Below are 22,809 nucleotides of genomic sequence, written 5' to 3' on the forward strand. Positions count from 1 at the left end.
CAGACCATCTTAGCTCCTACGCATGGCCACCAGATACCACTAAGTATGGTTCAAGTTGTAGTTTCAGGCTCCAATTCTTTTTAATGCATAAAATAGTACACTCCCAGTAATTAGCAGCAATGCATGATGGACATGATGCACAAAATCGTGGTAATACTGCCATGCACAGACAGTGCACAGCAATATTACCCTTACTTACGGAAGCAAGAACCATGACTCATGAGTTACCCAAAAATATGGTAGGATGGTCAAAAATCTGTCTATATAACTTGCATTAGGTAAACAGGTTTATTAGTGGAACACTTTAAAAACAATGCATTACACGGGTCTCAGCCTGCTTGTACCTAACCTATACTGGGGAACCTGTACTTGGCTAACCTATACTGGCGCACCCATACCTGGCTACCTATACTGGGGGCACTTATACCTGGCTACCTATACTGATGGCACTTATACCTGGCTACCTATACTGGGTGGGGGCACTTATACCTGGCTAACCCATACTGGGGGCACTTATACCTGGCTACCTATAATGGGGTGCCACCTATACCTGGATACCTATACTGGGGGCACCTATATCTGGCTACCTATACTGGGGGCACCTATACCTAGCTACCTATAGCGTATACTGGGGGAACCTATGCCTGGCTACCTATACTGGGGCACCTATACCTGGCTACCTATACTAGAACACCTTTATCTGGCTACCTATACTGTATACCGGGGACACCTATACCTGGATACCTGTATGGGGGGCACCTACTATACCTGGCTAGTGGCTACCTATAGTGGGGGGGGGGGGGGGGGGGGGGCTAAATACCGCGTTGCAAATAATGTTTTAGAGCCCACGGGAAGGGCACAATTTTTACACCCTCAACCTGGGAGCAATTTAGCCTAGAAACTGCCCTGAGGAAATGTAACTAGCCTGCAGGGTAGGGACACATCTGTACAGTGTAGGCCCTTCAATGTCATCCGAGGGGATCAGGTATTAATCCCCGGTGGGCAACATTTCACATGTGAATGTAAGAACCTTAACTCTGTGCTCTGGGCTTATGCTGAGAGGGTAATCGTAAGAATCTCGGCTTATCCTTGTTTGACAAGTCTGTTTCTATTAAATTACTTTCTTTCTCACTCCTAAACTGTGTGTTTACACTTCCTATAATCATCTCTTAACAAGTCTTATCAGCACTTCAAGGCAAACAGAGATACCAGGACTGTGGTAGATGCCCGAGAAATGGCAGGTGAAAGCGCACACATTCCCAATGTATGTCACCAGTCAGGGATAAGGACCTGATCCCCTTGGGCGACATCGCTGGGCTGCACATACGCAAGATGATGTGCTGGGTTACTATGGGTGGGGGAGGGGGGGCAACGGAGGGGCGATGAGTGGTGCATGCAGGACATCATGCGGTGGGCGGGGCAGCTGCATGTATAATGAGATTGGTGTAGGAATCGGCACAGCTGAGGTTGAGTAAATGCACCCGGCGGATCGCTCGTGGGTTGGGGATCGGCCCAAAGTTTAGGCTAAATCCTGATGTCATTTCTGCTCTTTACTTTTTTTTCTTTTCTCCTCCAATCGCTGAGTCACCTCAGCCTTGCTTGTAAACACAAGTGAGCAGGGGATCGTGTTTCAGATAAGCAGCTAGGCAGGGAAATAAATAGAAGAGGAGGAATATATTATAGATAAAAAGAACCCCCGGCATGCAACTGTTTGGCACTGACTACTTGAGGGCCAGTGCTCCTAAAGTATGTGATAACTCCAAACCATAACAACAGAAAAAGTTTTGAACGTTTTGAATGCAGGATTAGCATCTTTATCACTTAATACACTCACACCAGTTGCTGTTGAAATTTGATTTTTATGGTGACGATCCCGCTTTAAAGAGACACTGAAGCGAGAATAAATCTCGCTTCAGAGCTTATATTCAGCAGGGGCATGTGTGCCCCTGCTAAAACGCTGCTATCCCGCGGCTAAACCGGGGTCCCTTACTTCCCAAATCCCCCCCCCCCCCCGCAAAATCCGCAACCAACTTGGTCGTAGATTTTGCTGCTCTTGAGGCAGGGCTAACGGCTGCAGCCCTTCCTCTCAGCGCCGTCTATCAGCGGCGCATCGCCGCCTCTCCCCCGCCCCTCTCAGGGAAGGTAGACTGAGAGGGGTGGGGGAGAGGCGGAGATACGCGCTGATAGACGCGCATGGAGGCAGGGCTGCGGCCATTAGCCCTGCCTCACCAGGAAGACATCCCCGGGACTCTACGAGGGGATTTGGGAGGTAAGGGACCCCCGTTTAGCCGCGGGATAGCGGCGTTTTAGCAGGGGCACACATGCCCCTGCTGAATATAAGCTCTGAAGCGAGATTTATTCTCGCTTCAGAGTCTCTTTAAGGGGTATTTTACTTTCTAATGAGACATGGGAGGAAACTGAGGCAAACTGACAACTGTGGATATTTCTGATAAAAGAAATTCTAGCAAATAATACCTTTAGTCATGCTTTTAATTTTCCCAAGAGGGGATGGGACAGAGACGTATGAACCATCTGAAATAGAGAATATTACATTACCGCAAGTTAAAAAGCAGATAGAAGTCAATTCAACGTTTTCATGAAAACATACAGGATACCCGTTCTTTTTTCACAACACAGGGCAAGGAAAATACAAAAGCTTAGCAACTAATGTATTTCAATGGCATAACATTGAAAGTGTGCACATTTTTGGATCTGATTTTTCTGCATTTCATCCTTAACCACTTTGTCCTTTGATACAGTATTTCTACGTCAGCTGTGGCTCTCTCCAAGCCACAGCCGCGTAGATATACTGACCTGCTTGCAGCCCTGTTGTGCAGGAACAGGTGTGCTTTAGAGCGCACCTCCCGGCACTAACAGCTGCAATACTAATTGGTGAAAGGGAAAATGTTCCCTTGTAGCCAATTAGTAACCCCCCCGCGGATGAACGATTACCGCTGTAGCAAACAGCGGTCATCCTTCATCTCTCCCCTCAGTGGCCAGATCTGTTAAAAAAAGGATTAGAAAGCAGCCTTTTCCTGTTCCAGCGATCAGCCTGCAGCCCGAGCCTCCGATCCCCGCTCTGCACGCAGCCCTGTGATGCTGAATAGCCGGGTCCCGGCTTGATGACGTCATTAAGCCGGGACCCGGTAACCGGCATCACAGGGCTGCGAGCAGAGCGGCGATCGAAGGCTTGGGCTGCAGGCTGATCGCTGGAACTAGGTAAGGCGAGTCAGGCTGTTTTCTAATCCTTTTTTTTTTAACAGATCTGGCCACCGAGGGTGCTGCCTGGGGGGGGGGGGGGGGGTATGGGATCTGGCTGGCCCTTATGGGGGTGTGTGAACCCCTGGTGGGGGGTAAAATGTGCAGCTGGGGGGGAGGATAAAGTAAGAGGGGATACAATTTTATTTTATGTGTATAATTTTATACTGGGGGCAGATCTGGCTATAATGGTGGGGGGGCCCTAATCCAGGGTGCACCCGCTAATCCTGAGGGCGCATCTGGCTATAATGGGGGACCACTATTCCTGGGGACACATTTAGTTATAATGAGGGGCAGTAATCCGCTTCACCCCCAGGGACGGAGAAAGGCGCACTTGTTTATTTACTTGCTGGGAGTGGGCGGGGAACTCTCGCACACACTCCAGCCAGCCCGCACAGCAGGTGACTAATTGGATGTTAGGAACGAGCGTTCCTAAATCCAATTAGCCTCGCCGATTGCGAGTAGAATGAAGACGGCTTTAAACAGAAGCTTCATTCAAAACAATGTAACGTAAACAAATGTGCAGCGCGCGGTCACGCGCCTCCGCGACCCGCACGCGCACACACCCCGGCTCTGCAGTACAATGATTGGTTATGGGGACTCTCCAGTCCCCAATAACCAATCATAGTACATAAATACTACAATGGAGGCAGCGCTGAAAGGTAAAAAATAGCGCTGGTGTTTCAGGGGTAAAACCCCTCAGTTGTGAAATGGTTAAAGGACCACTATTGCAAAAAAATGTAAAATTTAAAATACATGTAAACACATACAAATAAGAAGTATGTTTCTTCCCGAGTAAAATGAGCCACAAATTACTTTTCTCCTATGTTGCTGTCCCCTACAGTAGGTAGTTGAAATCTGACAGAGCCAACAGATTTTGGACTAATTCATCTCTCCATGGGGGATTCTCAGCATGGCCTTTATTCTTTATAAAGACACTCCCTGAAAAGGATTAACACAAAAAATGCTGGCCAGCCTCCCTCCTCACTGCACACTTTTTTGGGCAATTGAACAGAGCAACTGCCATTCACCAAGTGCTTTTAAAAATAAAGAAAACCATGAGAACCCCCATGAGGACATGGACTAGTCCAAAACCTGTCAGTCCTGTCAGATACTACCTTTACCTCTCACTTCAGGTTCTCTTTAAAAATATTGCTTGCTGCACACTGATTGCAGTGGTGTCTTTTAGAACACAATAAAATGCACAAAAATTAAAAGCAAGCAAATGCAACTCAATGAGGCTGTTTTCATCAGCTTGGAAATGGAGAATCTAAGAGAAATGTCTTGGCTCGGAATCCCTGATTTCATTTATCTTTGTAAACAAGAAAAATGCAACACACAAGGAGTGCACAGGCATTAAAAAACATTAAAGCTGAATGCTAAAGCCACATGTGACATGATGAGATAAACATATTCACATATGATACTAGTCCTACTAAGCATGGCCGCATTTCAGGCATGGCCACAAAGGCCATGGCCTTAGGCACCAGGAAAGCAAGGGGCGGACTGTGGGCAGCAGGTTGGCAGTAGCAGTTAGCCTGCTGAAAATTCATCTTGTTACACAGAGATTGAACATAGCTGTGGGCAACTAACAGCACTCGGGGGATGAAGGGACAGCAATCTCTGAGCTGCCTGTCACTCACCGAATGTGCCGCTCACCAAGGATTTTACAATCTAATCCCTTCCATCATGTCCCTAAGAGTCCTCAGAGGATCTTATATCCCTTCCATCACTAAACTAACAGTCCTCAAAGGAGCTTACAATGTAATCCCTACCGTCACTTCACTAACAGTCCTCAGAGGAATTTATAATGTAATCCCTGCCATCACTTCACTAACAGTCCTCAGAGGATCTTATAATGTGATCCCTGCCATCACTAAACTAACAGTCCTCAGAGGAGCTTACAATGTAATGCCTACCGTCACTTCACTAACAGTCCTCAGAGGAATTTACAATGTAATCCCTGCCGTCACTTCACTAACAGTCCTCAGAGGAGTTTACAATGTAATCCCTACCGTAACTTCACTAACAGTCCTCAGGAATTTATAATGTAATCCCTGCCGTCACTTCACTAACAGTCCTCAGAGGAGCTTATAATGTAATCCCTACTGTCACTTCACTAACAGTCCTCAGAGGAATTTATAATGTAATCCCTGCCATCACTTCACTAACAGTCCTCAGAGGATCTTATAATGTAATCCCTGCCATCACTTCACTAACAGTCCTCAGAGGATTTTATAATGTAATCCCTGCCGTCACTTCACTAACAGTCCTCAGAGGATCTTATAATGTAATCCCTGCCGTCACTTCACTAACAGTCCTCAGAGGAGCTTATAATGTAATCCCTACCGTCACTTCACTAACAGTCCTCAGAGGAATTTATAATGTAATCCCTGCCATCACTTCACTAACAGTCCTCAGAGGATCTTATAATGTAATCCTTGCCATCACTAAACTAACAGTCCTCAGAGGATTTTATAATGTAATCCCTGCCGTCACTTCACTAACAGTCCTCAGAGGAGTTTATAATGTAATCCCTGCCATCACTTCACTAACAGTCCTCAGAGGAGTTTATAATGTAATCCCTGCCATCACTTCACTAACAGTCCTCAGAGGAGTTTATAATGTAATCCCTGCCATCACTTCACTAACAGTCCTCAGAGGATTTTATAATGTAATCCCTGCTGTCACTTCAGTAACAGTCCTCAGAGGAGTTTACAATGTAATCCCTGCCGTCACTTCACTAACAGTCCTCAGTATGTAATCCCTGCCATAATGTTTCTAACTGTCCTCAGAGGAGTTTATATAGTGTAATCCCTGCCATCACATAACTGTCCTCAGAGGATTTTATATAATTTAATCCATCTGCCATCACATCACTACAATCTAATCCCTGCTGTGTTGTGGGGGAAGTTTAGGATGCTGTCTGCCCCCTGCAGCTGGTGTTAGTGAGTGAGCCTTGGGCGGTAAAAAGTACAAATCTGGCCATAAGAAATTATGTGAAGTTCCTTTCTGTTTTCCAGTACAGGAAGTGTTAAAAAAAAAAAAAAAACAACTTGAGTTGTTATCTATGCAAAAAGAGCTTCTCTGAGCTTGTCAACTAATTTGTCGAAGCCATTCCTGTTTTCTGAAGAGCTTATATTCTTGTGTATAAGTCAAGTTTTTGGGCCCAAAAGTGGGGGTCCCGACTTATACATGAGTCACTGCTGACTGCTATGCATGTAGATGAGTGGTGACATTTCTAAACCTTCTATTTATGCAACTTTAATGCAAATCAGATGTTTATAAAAGTCCTTTTATTCCGTTAAATCACATGTGCACACATGCAGCAGGAGAGCATAAGCATTTGAACCTTAGATTTAAATTACTACTTCTGTATCCCTCTGGTTCACAGACAGTAATGGCAGCTATTCTGTAGGGTAATGTGAGGCATTATTTTAGTGGTGGCTGACTGCAGCCAATCAGAGAGACAGGTTCCTGTAACAAAACTGAGCCTGAAATTTAAAGCAGAGTGACACCGCTCGTATGCCCACTATGACTAAAGACACACTGCTGTCTGAAACAGGTCAGCCATCTTTGTCTGTCCTGCCTTGATTACAAATAAAGTGTAAGGAGATTTATTGAAGTCAATGATGTGTTGCGGATTTTATTTCCACTGCCTCGTGCCTGAAAGTTTATAGTAGCCAACAAAATGGATGCCTCCGAACCAATGAGGTAATGCTGGGACTCATTCCAGCTCTAGGCCTTCAAGCTGTCCTCACCTGATGTTCTGTATTATTATAGAACATATGGATGTTAAATACCTCCGCCGGGCTGAGAATATTCATTACACGGAGCTTCATCCTGAGGCCGCTTATAATGTTTCAGCAGTGTTACAATTCCATCGTGTCCTGCAAAACAAGACAAACGGGTTTTCCACGATATCCTTATGTTCCGTTACAGCCCTCGTGGGCAGCCCGCGTCCATAGCAACTAATGATTCTCCACTAATATGCAGCCATAAGAAACACAGAGCCTGATGAGGTCTCTGGGAAGACCGTGGAGGGACTCCGCATCCAGCGTATGACCTTATTTAATATAGTACTCATAACATCAGGATAATCTTCTGTGCACCTGACTAACTGGCGGCATGGCATCCATAAAATGGAAATACAATAATGAAGACAACATTACGATTTTGTCCCCCGATTCCTGTATAAAATTACTTGGCTTATCTGTCCGTGGTTTACGTGACAAGGTAATAAAAAATGACAAGAAAATAAAGGGTTGGTACAGTTTTAATGAAAGAGGACAATTACAGATCCTCATTTGTGCTGAATCTACATTTTGATATTCCTCTAAGGAGTACGTTTAACCAATGTACGTGCTCACTGACTCTTAGGCCCCTTTCACACTAGCACGTGCGTTGACCGGAAGTAATGTAAGTCAATGGTACTGCACAATAGACAAATGTATGTAAGCGCTCACAAGGATGAATATACAATGGGAAGTTTACAGAGGCTAATAAACACCAGTCCAATAAACGGGGGAGCGCTCCTCAGCTATTTGTGATTTAGAAAAGGAAAAGAGTATTAGGTTAGCGCTCATAAATAGTCTCTTCTATAAATGGATGCCCAAACTTGATAGTTTAACAATCAGCAGTTACATCAGCATGACATCATGGGGCTACGACCCCCCCCCCCCCCCCCCCCCCCAACGTAGAGAGACTCACCAGACTCTATGGCCAGAATGGGCTCGACTTCGCCTTAGGGGTATAGGCCACCCCTCAGCACCTCCGGCAGCCTCCACACCTCAACACCGACCACTTCCGGTTTGCTCCACAGGTGGGTTCTTGCTGTAGCCTCTCCCAGGAGCTGCATGCAGACATCAGCCCCTCCTCTTCCCATCTATGGCTGGCTCGTTAGTGTTTTCAAGGATTTACAGTCTAGGTAGGTAAAGGAGCTAGTAGAATCCGGACACCAACTACAAAAGATGCAGAGGCGTCGTTAGGCCAGAGCCTAAGTTGGGCCCATTCTGGCCATAGAGTCTGGTGAGTCTCTCTACGTTGGGGGGGGGTGGGGGATCGCAGCCCCATGATGTGATGCTGATGTAACTGCTGATTGTTAAACCATCAAGTTTGGAGATCCATTTGTAACAGAGACTATTTATGAGAGCTAACCTAAGACATTTTAAACAGTTTTGCGTTCGCGTTGCGGTGCTAATTTTTTCAATAGTCAATACACTTCCTTGCAATTCACATTTGTGTCACAGGTAGTGAGCACTAGAGAGCCCATTTTATAGTTTGGCTTGCTGCCAAAAATTACATTACTGCGCATTAACGCAGGCGTCTGTAAAGCCTGTTTATAGCGTTGCGATGTGATCACCTCAAAGTGTCCCTGTAGTATGAGGGATATGGAGGCTGCCATATTTGTTAAAGCAGACTAGAGACGAGACATACTTACCTTTTTAAACATACCTTGGGCTTCCTCCAGCCTCATGGGTACGGATCGCTCCCACGCCGCCCTCCTCCGCACCCTGCAGCTCCGGTCTCGGGTCCTGTAACTTCCTCTAGCCGCGACCAGTCTGCGCAAAAGGAAGTGCGCTCCGTATGTATCTCTCCAGAGGCTGCCGGAGAGATACATAGAGAGCGCACTTCACTTGCGTTCAGCGGTTACCTGTCCCGTGGTCCGTGAAACTTTTCATTTACAGAATAAGGTTTGTGACAAATAACATTTATAAATTCGTTTTGACTTTCGGTTTAACTTATTTTATTGTTTTTAAAATTCATTTCAGAAGAATAATAAGTACATTTTTGCTTTCACTTATTTTATCGATTTAAAATTCGTTTTCAGAAGTTTACCGCGTAAATTTTCGTGTTCAAGCTTACTGAATTACAAATATATTGCTTTTTATACTAACCTTGTTTTCAGAATCATAATGCGTAAATTATAGTTTTCAGATTTATTATCTTACTAATCGCTTTTAAAATTAACGTTATTTGAAGATTTTTAATGCGTACATAATTGTAAGACTTTTTATTCTATTACAAATATATAACTTTTTCTACTCATAACATTTTCAAGGTGAACATGATTGTAAGGCTCTTTATTCTATTACAAATATATAACTTTTTCTATTCATGTTATTTGTAGTGAAGTATTTTACATTATCAAATATATTAATTTTGCTATGTGTGTAAGGGTGCTTATGCACTGGGGCTGGTTAGGGTTAAGCACCACCAGAGGGGTGGTTAGGGTTAGGCACCCCCAGAGGGGGTGGTAAGGGTTAGGCACCACCAGGGGGAAGTTAGGGTTAGGCACCACCAGGGGAGTGGTTAGGGTTAGGCACCAGCCGGGGGGTTAGGGTTAGCCACTACCAGGGAGGGTGGTTAGGGTTAGGCACCACTAGGGGGTTTTAGGGATAGGCATAGGCACCACCAGGGGGGTTTAAGTGCTAGGCACCAGCGGGGGGTTAAGGTTAGGCACCACCTGTGGGGTCTAGGGGTTAGGGATAGGTATAGGGAGGGTTCTGTGTGAGAGTATGGTCAGGTATGGTTGTAGTAAAATATCTGTCATATCTACAATTTTATTGCTATGCTTAATACCACCTGGGTTATGGTTAGGCATTACCGTGGGGTTTTTAGGGTTAGGCACCACCAGGGGGGAGGGGGGGGGGTCTATGGGTTAGGGATAGGTATAGGGAGAGTTCTGTGTGAGAGTACAGTTAGGTATAGTTGCAGTAAGAGATCTTTAATATCTACAATTTTATTACTATGCTTAATACAAGTGTAGATATAGTTTTTTGTTTTACAGGGTATTTTGCATTTTTATTACTTCTAATTCAATATATTTAGCACTTGATCTTAGATTATAATATAGAAACAAAAAATATTGTTTTACACAAAAACTTTTCATTTTCTCTTTTGCATGTATGCCTCGGGGTTACCTACCAGGGAGGTTAATAAGTACCCCCCTAATATCTCTGCAAGATGTCCTAAATTCTCACATCTCAATCCCACCTTCTTCCACCTACTATGGGAATGCCCCTGCTGGAAGACTTTTGGAAACAGGTAGTAAACATTCTCCATGATACAATGGGCTCCCTGGTTTTCTTATCCTACACCTCACCGAGGAAGGCTTGCCTAAACACGACAAGAGGCTTATTATTGGAACTCTGTTTGCTGCCAAACAATCTGTTGTTTTTCGCTGGCTGTCTCCACTCTGTCCTTCCCTGAAGGATTGGAAGTCTACAATTCAAGAAACTTTTCAACAAACTGGTTTACCAACACAGGGGCTGTCTCATGGGTGTATCAATAGCTCCTGCGACCTCCACAATTGCTGGTGGCTTCGGGGGGCCCTCCTCCTACCATACACTTCCAGACTAGCACTGGGAGGTTTATATATACCTGCTTCCAGCGCCGCAGATCTCCATGTATCACAGCAGCAGCACTCTCTAGTGCCCCTCCCCAGCTCCAAATCACATGACTTGAATCGGTTATGTGATAGGGAGCCGGTGAATAACAGCAGATAGAGTGTGCTGTGATGCAGGGAGGAGACCCCCGGCGCTGGAAGCAGGTAATATTACACTCCCTACCTGTTCCAGTACTGTGGGTCTCCTCTGCACATCACAGTACACTCACTCTGCTTCCATTCACCAGCTCCCTACAGTGGCGGGCCGAAATTTCGCACAGGCGAAATTTCACATCGAAATTTGCAATTACGCATCATAATCGTAATGCGAAATTTCAGAGAAAATCATAATTAATTTTGTATGTAATTGTAGTATTTCAAAATTTAGCGTAATTTTTTGCATAATTTTCGTGAAATTGCGCATAATTTTGTGCCGACTTTAGAGGTTAATAGCAAAACCCCCATACATGCTATTGCTACCAAAATTGCTACGTATGTTAAGGAGAATAGTGGGTATAAGTCACACTAGAGCAAAGTTTTTCAAAAAGACCTTGTCATTTTTGAGAAACTTGATTTTAAAAATGCAAAGAAAAATGGTTTTAAACTGTCATTTTTCCAAGCTTAAAAAACATTTTTTACTTGCATCTTTAAAATCGAGTTTCTCAAAAACTATAAGGTCTTTTTGCAAAACTGTGCTCTAGTGTGACTTGTACCCACTATTCTCCTTAACATACGTAGCAATTTTGGAGTCAATAGCATGTATGGGGTCTTTGCTATTCACTGCTAAAGTCGGCAAGAAATACATTTTATGTGAAATTATGAATGACTACACGAAATCAATTGAATTTGCAAATCGTAATTACGTATAAGCGTAATTGCAAAAATTTACACGAAATTTAGCTAAATCGTAATTTGTTGATTACGATTATCACTTATCACATGACCATTGCAAATCATGTGATCAGGAGCTCAGTGAAGGGAAGCAGAGAAAGTGTGCTGTGATGTACAGAGATCCGCGGCGCTGGAAGCAGGTAATATTACACTCGCTACCAGGGATGCTCAAATCCGAATTCAGGTGAAACTCGGATAGTAGCTATCCGGATATCTCCAAGGAAACCTGTGCGGGGCGTCCGGGGGGGTCAAGCTTACCTGTCTGACGTCTTCTTCGGTCCGTCCCTCGGTGCCTCTCACGATGTGTCACGTGACTACAAACACTTCCTCCTTCAACCTGGAAGGAGGAAGTATTTGTACTCACGTGACTGCTGCGTGTAAGGCACCGAGGGACGGACCGAAGAAGACGTCAGACAGGTAGGCTTCACCGCCCACCCCGCACAGGTTTACTGGGTGAAATCCGGATAGCAACTATCCTGATTCACCCGAATTCGGATTTGAGCATCCCTCCTCGCTACCTGTTCCAGCGCTGTTGGTCTCCTCCGTACATCACAGCACACTCTATCTGCCCGATGACTAGTGCACTCTTTTTGGTGTACTTTCAGGGTGTCCCAGGGCTGAACGGGAGGACGAGGGAAGTCTCTTTAGGATCCAGAGGTTTCCTCCAGGTAAGTACCCACTATTGGCACTTTTTTTTCACTACAGGTTCATTTTAAAAGGCAATAAATATGGCAGCCTCCATATACCTTTCGCTTTAGGTTCCCTTTATGGGAGTTTAGGCATTGAGCTATAGCCAGACCTGTAAATTCACCTCATTTTCCTTTTTCTCTTATTTTGTGGTCATATTTATACAATTTTCTCTTGTTCGTAACTGACTGACATATAAACAATTGTATTTATATTAGTTTTTTGTGTCTTTGTGGGCCGCGCTGCCTGACATTGCCTGCAGCCTCTGGCGGATGGAATATATTTCATTTCATCTTCGGCCAGCGGATGCAATCACATCAACATCCGCGCAATCTCATCAGGCTCCGCCACGTAACATTTAAATGATTTTAAAACTTCTATTATCCATACGATCTAAGAGCAGAGAGCTTTTTCATTATGTGACCTTTTCAATCCATGAGCAGTAATGGAAGATATAGGATATTAGGCTCAGGGGCAGTCATTTACCCAAACTGATATTAGGTTTTGTGTTTATTGTCTCAGTGTACAACACGACTGGATTTAAAGGGAAGTGTTCCGTCAGAATAAAAGTGAATGGAATATGGAAGCTGACATCCTTATTCCCTCTCTGTTGTTTTAAGGGGAACCTTAAAGTGTACCGGAGACCTAGAAAAATAAAAAAAATGATACATACCTTGGGCTTCCTCCATCCCCCTTCAGGCTTATCCACCCCTCGCCATCTTCCCAGGCTGTCTGGATCCTCCGCTAGGTGGCCCAGTAATTCCCCCAGTCGGGACCAGTCGGCGCAGGTGCAGTCTGGCCACACGTACTCCCCCGGCCGGTAGTATGACGGGGGGCAAGCGCGTGTAGCAGGGTGTGTGCAGTACATCCAGATTTGTGGAGTAAACGGGGCATCTAACAGAGTATCCAGGCGGCCCAGAAGGATGGCGAGGGACCAATTTACCTGAAGGGGGCTGGAGGAAGCCACAGGTATGTATAATTTGTTTTATTTTATTTTTCTAGGTCTTAGGTTTACTTTAAAGAGACACTGAAGCGGAAAAAAAAAATTATGCTATAATGATTTGTATGTGTAGTACAGCTAAGAAATAAAACATTAGGAGCAGAGACATAAGTCTAATATTGTTTCCAGTACAGAAAGAGTTAAGAAACTCCAGTTGTTATCTATGCAAAAGAGCCATTGAGCTCCATGACTTTCAAAGTCGCAGAGAGCTCTGTCTTCTGAGGCTTATTATATCAGCTGTCAGTCACTGTAGTTTCTGTTTTCTCTGCAGAGGACAGTTCAATAGTTCACTGGCCTGCTCTGTAAAATCATTTAGAATGCTGAGTAGTGTGTAAACTGCAAATATTAGAGAATGATGCAATGTTATAAAAAACACTATATAACTGAAAATAAAAATATGAGAATATATTCGTTGCTACTAATGTTCTAGTAATCATTCGTACTACACAACCAATTCATTATATAATCATTTTTTTGTTTTCTGCTTCAGTGTCTCTTTAAATGAGAGGGCTATGAAGGCTACCATCTTCATTCTTAAATAAACAATGCGAGTTAATTAATATGAGACAAGCACATGTTAAAGGGACACTGTAGTGACATATATTACAATGCCGTAAATTATTCAGGATCCCCACTTTTACAGTCATTTTCCTGGTTTCAGCATCAGAAACACTTCCTATATCTATATATTGCTGTATATTGGCATGTAGCTCCACCCTCCCAGTGATAATTAGCCTAGGCTGTTTAGCCATGTGGAATTCTCCTCCTAGAGCATTCTGGGAGACCAGACATTATTGTTACTTGCTTCGGAAATCTCAGAAACAAACATTCTAGAGACAAGACTAAATATGTTGCCACTTGTGATACATTTCAGAATGTAAATCAGGGAGATGAAAGATAAGAAGAGGACTAAATAATTTATAAATTAATATCGTAAAAAAAAAAAAAAAGTAATTGCATTAATTACCTTATTTTCACAATAGTTACAATTTATGTATTTGTGGAAAGGGGGGTATCAAATAATTGTACCTTTCTCATAGGCCCACATAAGACAGGTTTGCTCGTCCTTCTCTCCACTGGACCTGCTGGGGTCACAAGCGACGAGATTCATGTCTGCTCCATTGTCCAATAAAAATTGTACCAGGCGAGCGTGGCCGTGGTAACAAGCGCAGTGCAGTCCTACAATGAAGAGGGAAGGGAAGATTCTCACATGAAATAAATGCAGGGTAGCAGGAAAAAAGGGCGCCGGCTGAGGGTGGGCGAAAAGGGCGCCGCCATAGACTCTAATGCAATTGTCATTACAGCGAAAAAAGGGCGCCGCATTAAATATCGTAAACAACATTAGAACATTACAGTTTTTGAAGTATGTTATTGTTTTACCTTGCAACGTTATAGTTTTTATCATATTATTTCATTTGTATGTACAGATTGTACGTTATCAAAGATATTATCGTTTCTATGTATAAAAGGGCGTTTCTGCAGAGGAAGTGGTTAGGGTTAGACACCACCCGGGCGGCGTTCAGTTTTAGGCAACACCAAGGGTTAGGCACCACCCAGGGGGTGGTTAGGCACAACCGGGGGTGGTAGTTTTAGGCATCACCAGGGGAGGGTTCTGTGTGAGAGTAGGGTCGGGTTAAGCTGTATTGTTGAATTATTTAACGATTTTTAACGTTCTTTTCATTATCATTTCCTGGCTGTTTTTACAACGGTATTTATTATTAACCAAGTTTGACAACCAATTAAGCAAGTTTGACAACCATGTTTATCGTTATCAGATTTCGTTATCCACCAGCGCTATTTCTTTATGCAGCCGGGCCCTTTTTTCACAGCACCCTTTTTTGATGCACGCAAATGCAGTCCGTAAGAAGGGTGTCGTTTTGTTGTTGAATTGATGCTGTGTAGTCACATGACTATATTGTTGTACAATAATATAAGAATCCAGGACTTCCTATATTCACTATACCGCAATCCTCTGTTATTATAAACTAGTAAAAAGGCCCGCCCATTAAAAAATGGGTGCTAGGCCACAGCTGCTAAACCCGGCAACGCGCATACCACGTCCCGCTCTCCCGTCTCCCACCACTGTCTGCAGTATATGCACAACAGGGAGATGTTGCTTGCTTGGCAGTTGTAAAAAGCTGTTATTTCCCACAATGCAACGAGGTTCTCAGACAGCAAACTGTCAAGTCTGGAAGCAGGGACACACACACAGGGACAGGACGCAGAGACACAGGGGTTTTATTATATAGGATGAGGTATAAGGCTGGGTTTACACTGACACAACTGAGCGGTATTGAATGCCCAAGTGCCTCATTCACATATCTTCCGTTGTGCTTTCGGTTCTGCTTGCATCGCCACATGTCCAGTCCATCTTCTGCAAACCGTTTGGGTCCTCCACTGCTGGTGGCTCCTCCACTTGAGTCCTCTGCACAGAAGAAGCCCAGTTATACAGATCTGAGCCCTATCAGAAGCATCAGGCTCCCATTAAATTGCAAAAGAACAATGGAAATCCTCCCTGAGTACCAGGGAGGATATTCATTGGTCCACTACTCAGTGAAACACTGATAATCCTCCCTGGGGAGGGACGATTCCTATTGGTCTATTGCAAACCAATGGGGGCCTGATGCTTCTGATGGGGCTCGGATCTCAGTATCTGGTTCTTCCTCCACACAGTGGAGCAGCGGTGGAGAACTGACATGAACGGCGGCAAGCAATCAATTTGCGAAATGTATGCGGCAGCCACCCTAGGGAGAATTGACATTGTCCGTTCTCATAGGCTTTTATTGATTCCTTCGGCATTTGCTTAATCTGGGCTGATCCAGAAAAGTCCTTCAGAAAACATATTTCCACTACACTTATCAAACAGATCCGTACCAAATGTTCTGCTCCTATTGCTTAGTGAGTGTTTTGCAAAGGATCTATTCATATACTGTATATATACATATACTGTATATATATATATATATATATATATATATATATATATATATATATATATATATATATATATATATATATATATATATATATATATATATAGTAGACAAAAGTTCCACTCCATTAGTCCCATATAAGTAATGTAATCAATTTATTTTTTATAAGATGTACCTTCCAAAATTAAGACCTATTAAAATTCATATTGGTTCTAGTCCACCCAGATCCGATATATAAGGATTACAATTGTTAAATATGAACAATAGGAGTTCCCTTTCAACCAGAAAGGAACCACTACTGTTCATATTTTATAACTGTATTATTTATAGATCTGATCTGGGTGGACTAGAACCAACATTGATTTTAATAGTTCTTAATTTTGTGGGATTTGTCCCCTAATAAATAAATGAATTACTGTACTTATTTGAGCCTAATGGAGTTACATTTTTTGTCTACTGTGTAGACAGCTATAAACCTAATTTTGCATGTCCATGTAAGCTACCGTAGCTCTTGATTTTTGTTTTTCCTTTTTAAAAAAAATAAAAAAAATTACTTCTTTATCCAGCAGACATAATTATTTCACCACTCAGGGACCTTATCATAGATAACTAGTTCTAGTACAATCTCATCAATTATTTATTCTAAAAAGTTAGTGAACAAAAAAAAGTTAAATTTTGTTTTTGATATTTTTTATAAATTCAATGCTTCAATCTGTCTGAATAATAACAACAACAATAACATTTCTATAGCGCTTTTCTCCCATAGAACTCAAAGTGCTTTTGCTCTCACAGATTCATTAATTGGTAGTAGAATGAAGTATTAACACAACAAAATTATATTTCTGTGAACATTGGCGTAACAATAGGCCCTACAAGGGATGCAGAAGATGCAATAGGCCCAGAAGCCACAGGGGGGCCCCGTCCTGAGAGACGCACAACTAAGGGCACGGAGAGAAAAAGCTTTCTATTCTCTGCACAATTGTTCTAATGACTGCATCTGCTCAGCCACTGATAAGGAATCATACAAAGTTTTGCAGACAAAGATTTGTAGACAGTCGCTATTCAGTGTGCAGCAGGCACTTCTGTACAACATCCAGCCCCCAAGCTCGCTACCCCTCCCCAAGTGCTCTGTCCTGGCGGGGGAGGGCCCCATCCAATGATTTGCAGGGGGGCCCAGTGATTTCAAGTTACGCCCCTGTCTGTGAATGCTAAACTGAACAGGTGGGCTTTCAGTATGGATTTATACACGTCCAGAGCAGAGATGGAGCTGTCCTGATCTGCTGAGGTAAGGAGTTTCATAATGTAGGAGCGGCATGACAGAAGGCTCTGGGACCAAAAGTTTTCAGGTGGGCTCTGGGTATGACTAGATTATTAGAACCTGTGGATCTGAGAATGCGGGGATTGCTACGCAGCTGCAACATATCTTTCATGTATCCAGGGCCACAATTATGTAGTGATTTAAATGTCAGTAGGCCGATCCTGAATAGGAGCCCCCATTTTATAGGGATCCAGTGAACAGAGTGCAGGACTGGTGTTATGTTATGTGGCATAAAAAATCATACTTCACAGTTGCTATTGTTCAAAATGATTGCAGTATGTGGCCAGAATTAGTGTTGGGCGAACAGTGTTCGCCACTGTTCGGGTTCTGCAGAACATCACCCTGCTCGGGTGATGTTCGAGTTCGGCCGAACACCTGACGGTGCTCGGCCAAACCGTTCGGCCACATGGCCGAACTAAGAGCGCATGGCCGAACGTTCCCCGAACGTTCGGCTAGCGCTGTGATTGGCCGAACGGGTCACGTGGTTCGGGCCCGAACGCGCTCTGATTGGCCGAACGGTCACGTGGTTCGGGTAAATAAATACCCGAACCACGTCATATCTCCGCCATTTGTCTGTGGGTTTAGCTTTGGGTAGGCAGGCAGGGTAGTTCGCTCTCCAGCCACGCTAGCCAGGGTCCCCCCCAGTCATTGTGTGTCGCTGCTGGGAACAGTAGTACACCGCTCGCTCAGCCACACTATATATAGCATTGTTTACTGCCACTGTGTACCTCGCTCAGCCACGCTATATATATAGCATTGTGTTTTCTGACACTCTGTGTACACGGCTTAGCCTGACTAATATAGCATTGTGTGTACTGCCACTGTGCACTTCGCTCAGCCACGCTATATATAGCATTGTGTGTACTGCCACTGTGCACCTCGCTCAGCCACGCTATATATAGCATTGTGTGTACTGCCACTGTGCACCTCGCTTAGCCACGCTATATATATAGCATTGTGTTTTCTGACACTCTGTGTACACGGCTTAGCCTGACTAATATAGCATTGTGTGTTCTGCCACTGTGCACCTCGCTCAGCCACGCTATATATAGCATTGTGTGTACTGCCACTGTGCACCTCGCTCAGCCACGCTATATATAGCATTGTGTGTACTGCCACTGTGCACCTCGCTCAGCCACGCTATATATAGCATTGTGTGTACTGCCACTGTGCACCTCGCTCAGCCACGCTATATATATAGCATTGTGTTTTCTGACACTCTGTGTACACGGCTTAGCCTGACTAATATAGCATTGTGTGTACTGCCACTGTGCACCTCGCTCAGCCACGCTATATATAGCATTGTGTGTACTGCCACTGTGCACCTCGCTCAGCCACGCTATATATAGCATTGTGTGTACTGCCACTGTGCACCTCGCTCAGCCACGCTATATATAGCATTGTGTGTACTGCCACTGTGCACCTCGCTCAGCCACGCTATATATATAGCATTGTGTTTTCTGACACTCTGTGTACACGGCTTAGCCTGACTAATATAGCATTGTGTGTACTGCCACTGTGCACCTCGCTCAGCCACGCTATATATAGCATTGTGTGTACTGCCACTGTGCACCTCGCTCAGCCACGCTATATATAGCATTGTGTGTACTGCCACTGTGCACCTCGCTCAGCCACGCTATATATATAGCATTGTGTGTACTGCCACTGTGCACCTCGCTCAGCCACGCTATATATATAGCATTGTGTTTTCTGACACTCTGTGTACACAGCTTAGCCTGACTAATATAGCATTGTGTGTACTGCCACTGTGCACCTCGCTCAGCCACGCTATATATAGCATTGTGTGTACTGCCACTGTGCACCTCGCTCAGCCACGCTGTATATAGCATTGTGTGTACTGCCACTGTGCACCTCGCTCAGCCACGCTATATATAGCATTGTGTTTTCTGACACTCTGTGTACACGGCTTAGCATGACTAATATAGCATTGTGTGTACTGCCACTGTGCACCTCGCTCAGCCACGCTATATATAGCATTGTGTTTACTGCCACTCTGTGTACACCGCTCAGCCAGACTATATACCGTTGTTTACTGACACTCTGTGTACACCGCTCAGCCAGACTATATACCATTGTTTACTGACAATCTGTGTACACGGCCCAGCCTGACTATAAAGCATTGTGTGTACTGCCACTGTGCACCTCGCTCAGCCACGCTATATATAGCATTGTGTTTTCTGACACTCTGTGTACACGGCTTAGCCTGACTATATAGCATTGTGTGTACTGCCACTGTGCACCTCGCTCAGCCACGCTATATATAGCATTGTGTTTACTGCCACTCTGTGTACACCGCTCAGCCAGACTATATACCGTTGTTTACTGACACTCTGTGTACACCGCTCAGCCAGACTATATACCATTGTTTACTGACACTCTGTGTACACGGCTCAGCCTGACTATAAAGCATTGTGTGTACTGCCACTGTGCACCTCGCTCAGCCACGCTATATATAGCATTGTGTTTTCTGACACTCTGTGTACACGGCTTAGCCTGACTATATAGCATTGTGTGTACTGCCACTGTGCACCTCGCTCAGCCACGCTATATATAGCATTGTGCTTTCTGACACTCTGTGTACACGGCTTAGCCTGACTAATATAGCATTGTGTGTACTGCCACTGTGCACCTCGCTCAGCCACGCTATATATAGCATTGTGTTTTCTGACACTCTGTGTACACGGCTTAGCCAGACTATATAGCATTGTGTGTACTGCCACTCTGTGTACACCGCTCAGCCAGACTATATAGCATTGTGTTTACTTCCACTCTGTGTCTGCTGGGCCTGGGAACAGTAGTACACCGCTCACCCGCCACTGTATAGCATTGTGCTCTGTGTCGCTGCTGGGAATAGTGGTACTGTATAGCATTTCTGTACTGCCACTGTACTGCTGCCAGTCAGCGTGTACTGTAAGGATAAGTGAAATGAGGAAGAAATCCGGTGAAAGAGGAAGGGGCAAGGGAAGAGGTGTTTCCCCTGACAGTTCACGTACAGGCCACAGGGGAGCACCCAAGAAAACCCACTCAATACCGCCCATGTTGTCCAGGACAACAACCCTCACAAATCCAAAAGAACAGGACCAGATAATTACTTGGATGACCTCTCAAGCGTCCAGCAGTGGGTTAAGCAGCACCAGCACATCACGCACGAGGTCCGAGTCCTCAGCCAGTTACAAGGAGCCAGTGGGCACAAAGCTGACACAACCGGCAGCGACACCACGCACACAACTGCCAGATAACCAGTCCTATGAATTACCTCAGGACACAATGGGGTATTCGCAGGAGCTATTCCCAGCCCAACAAACTTCCACCTATGAAAGGTCAATGGAGGAACAGCCAGAAATGTTGTGCCCGGATTCACAACCATTAACTGTGGGAAATGCACCGCGCACTGAAATACAAGGCGAGTCCGAGGAGGACTCGGAAACCCAAATCCCAGAGCAAGTTGGGCAGGAGGGGTTGCAATTGCAGGAGGTCGGCCGACAAGATCTGGAAGACGACGTTGGAGTGAGCTGCGCAGAGGTTGTTCTGGGGAGCTCTACTCCACGGCGGCGGCCCCCCACAATGACATATGACGAGTTTGAGGAGATGGAAGAGGAGGGTATGGACAATGTGGACAGAGACCCAGATTTTATTTGTGAACGAGAACATCGCCGTCGTAGCAGCAGCACAGATGAGTCTGTTGAAGAACCCACTGCTGCACGAGTTCGCCTTGTGCCACAAGGTAGGCGGCGCGCAATTTCAGGCACCACAAGCGTGGAAGTTAGAGTGAGAGGCAAAAGAGGAGGAAACAGAAATCGCCAGCAAGGAGGCAGGTGCTCCAAAGTCTGGGCTTTCTTTGAAGACTGCACTGAGGATGTTACCATGGCGATTTGCAAGGTGTGCAAGACTCGCCTGAGCAGGGGGAAAAGTATTAACAACCTCTCCACCACCAGCATGAGCCGCCACATGCTATCCAAACATCCCACTCTGTGGGCAAACGCGGCAGGACAGGGTACCAGCAACACTGCCTCCCTTGGGTTCACCAGACTCACCACCAGACCCGCCTCAGCAGCAGCAGTAGCCCAGCCATTGCGTGGTTCACAACATTCACAAACATCAGACGACGCTGACACTGTCACTTTCCGGAGTAGTGCTCTTGAGGTCTCCCAGTGTTCATCAAACACAACAACCAACAGCCCTTCCGTGTGCAGCGCTACGGTTCAGTTGTCTGTGTCGGAGATGTTTGAGCGCAAGAGGAAATTGCCAGCAAATGACCCCCGGGCCGTGGCAGTAACAGCCAGCATAGCCAAGCTTCTGGCCTGCGAAATGCTGCCATATCGAGTGGTGGAGACAAACAGCTTCAAGGGCATGATGTCAGTGGCCATCCCACGTTACGTGGTTCCCAGCCGCTACCACTTTGCGCGCTCTGCAGTGCCTGAGTTGCATGAGCACGTGGTCAGCAAAATAACCCGAAGCTTGAAGAATGCCGTTGCCTGCAAGGTTCACCTCACCACTGACACCTGGACGAGTGCGTTCGGCCAGGGTCGATACATCTCCCTTACCGCGCACTGGGTGAACCTTGTGGAGCCTGGCAGCGATTCCTCACCTGCTACGGCGCGGGTGTTGCCCACGCCGCAAACAGCTGCACCGCCGTCCCTCCCACTGGATAACAACAGCAGCACCTACCTCTCTGACTCCTTCTCCTCCAACGCATCTCAAAGCTGTACCTCTTTCGGAAACGCTAACCCAGCAGCAGTAGGATCGTGGAAGCAGTGCAGCACAGCTGTTGGCATGCGTCAGCAAGCGTTGCTGAAGCTGATCTGCCTTGGGGATAAGCAGCACACAGGGGAGGAAATTTGGAGGGGAATAAAGGAACAGACGGATTTGTGGCTGGCACCGCTGGACCTGAAACCGGGCATGGTTGTGTGTGATAATGGGAGTAATCTCATTCGCGCTTTAAGGTTGGCTAAGCTGACACACATCCCTTGCCTGGCGCACGTGATGAACCTAGTAGTTCAGCGGTTCCTGAGGACATACCCAGGCGTGGCCGATCTTCTGTTGAAGGTGCGTCGAGTGGCCAAACATTGTAGAAATTCCAGTACTGCTTCGGGGGCACTCGCCAAGATGCAGGAGCGCTTCAATCTCCCCCACCATCGCTTGCTGTGTGATGTCCCTACGCGCTGGAATTCTACGCTGCACATGCTAGCACGCTTTTGTGAGCAGAAGAGTGCAGTGGTCCAGTACATGACGGCGCAGTACCGAGGCGCATCCGGACAGCTGCCAAGCTTCTGTGGATCCGATTGGGCCAACATGTTGGACCTCTGCCAAGTCC

General features: G+C 45.3%; 1 protein-coding gene across 3 annotated transcripts in view; it reads right to left on the reverse strand.

Annotated features, from left to right (window-relative positions):
- The window catches only part of TNNI3K (TNNI3 interacting kinase), a 409,379-nt gene that overhangs the window by 288,565 nt on the left and 98,005 nt on the right, over positions 1-22,809 (reverse strand). For all 3 annotated transcript variants that reach the window (XM_068239216.1, XM_068239218.1, XM_068239219.1), the window contains 3 exons: positions 14,253-14,402; positions 7,062-7,148; positions 2,476-2,532 (listed from right to left, as the gene is read on the reverse strand). In XM_068239216.1, the coding sequence (XP_068095317.1) occupies positions 2,476-2,532; positions 7,062-7,148; positions 14,253-14,402 (294 nt within the window). The remainder of the gene's footprint in view (positions 1-2,475; positions 2,533-7,061; positions 7,149-14,252; positions 14,403-22,809) is intronic.

This window comes from Hyperolius riggenbachi, chromosome 6 (assembly GCF_040937935.1).
Source record: "Hyperolius riggenbachi isolate aHypRig1 chromosome 6, aHypRig1.pri, whole genome shotgun sequence".
NCBI lineage: Eukaryota > Metazoa > Chordata > Amphibia > Anura > Hyperoliidae > Hyperolius > Hyperolius riggenbachi.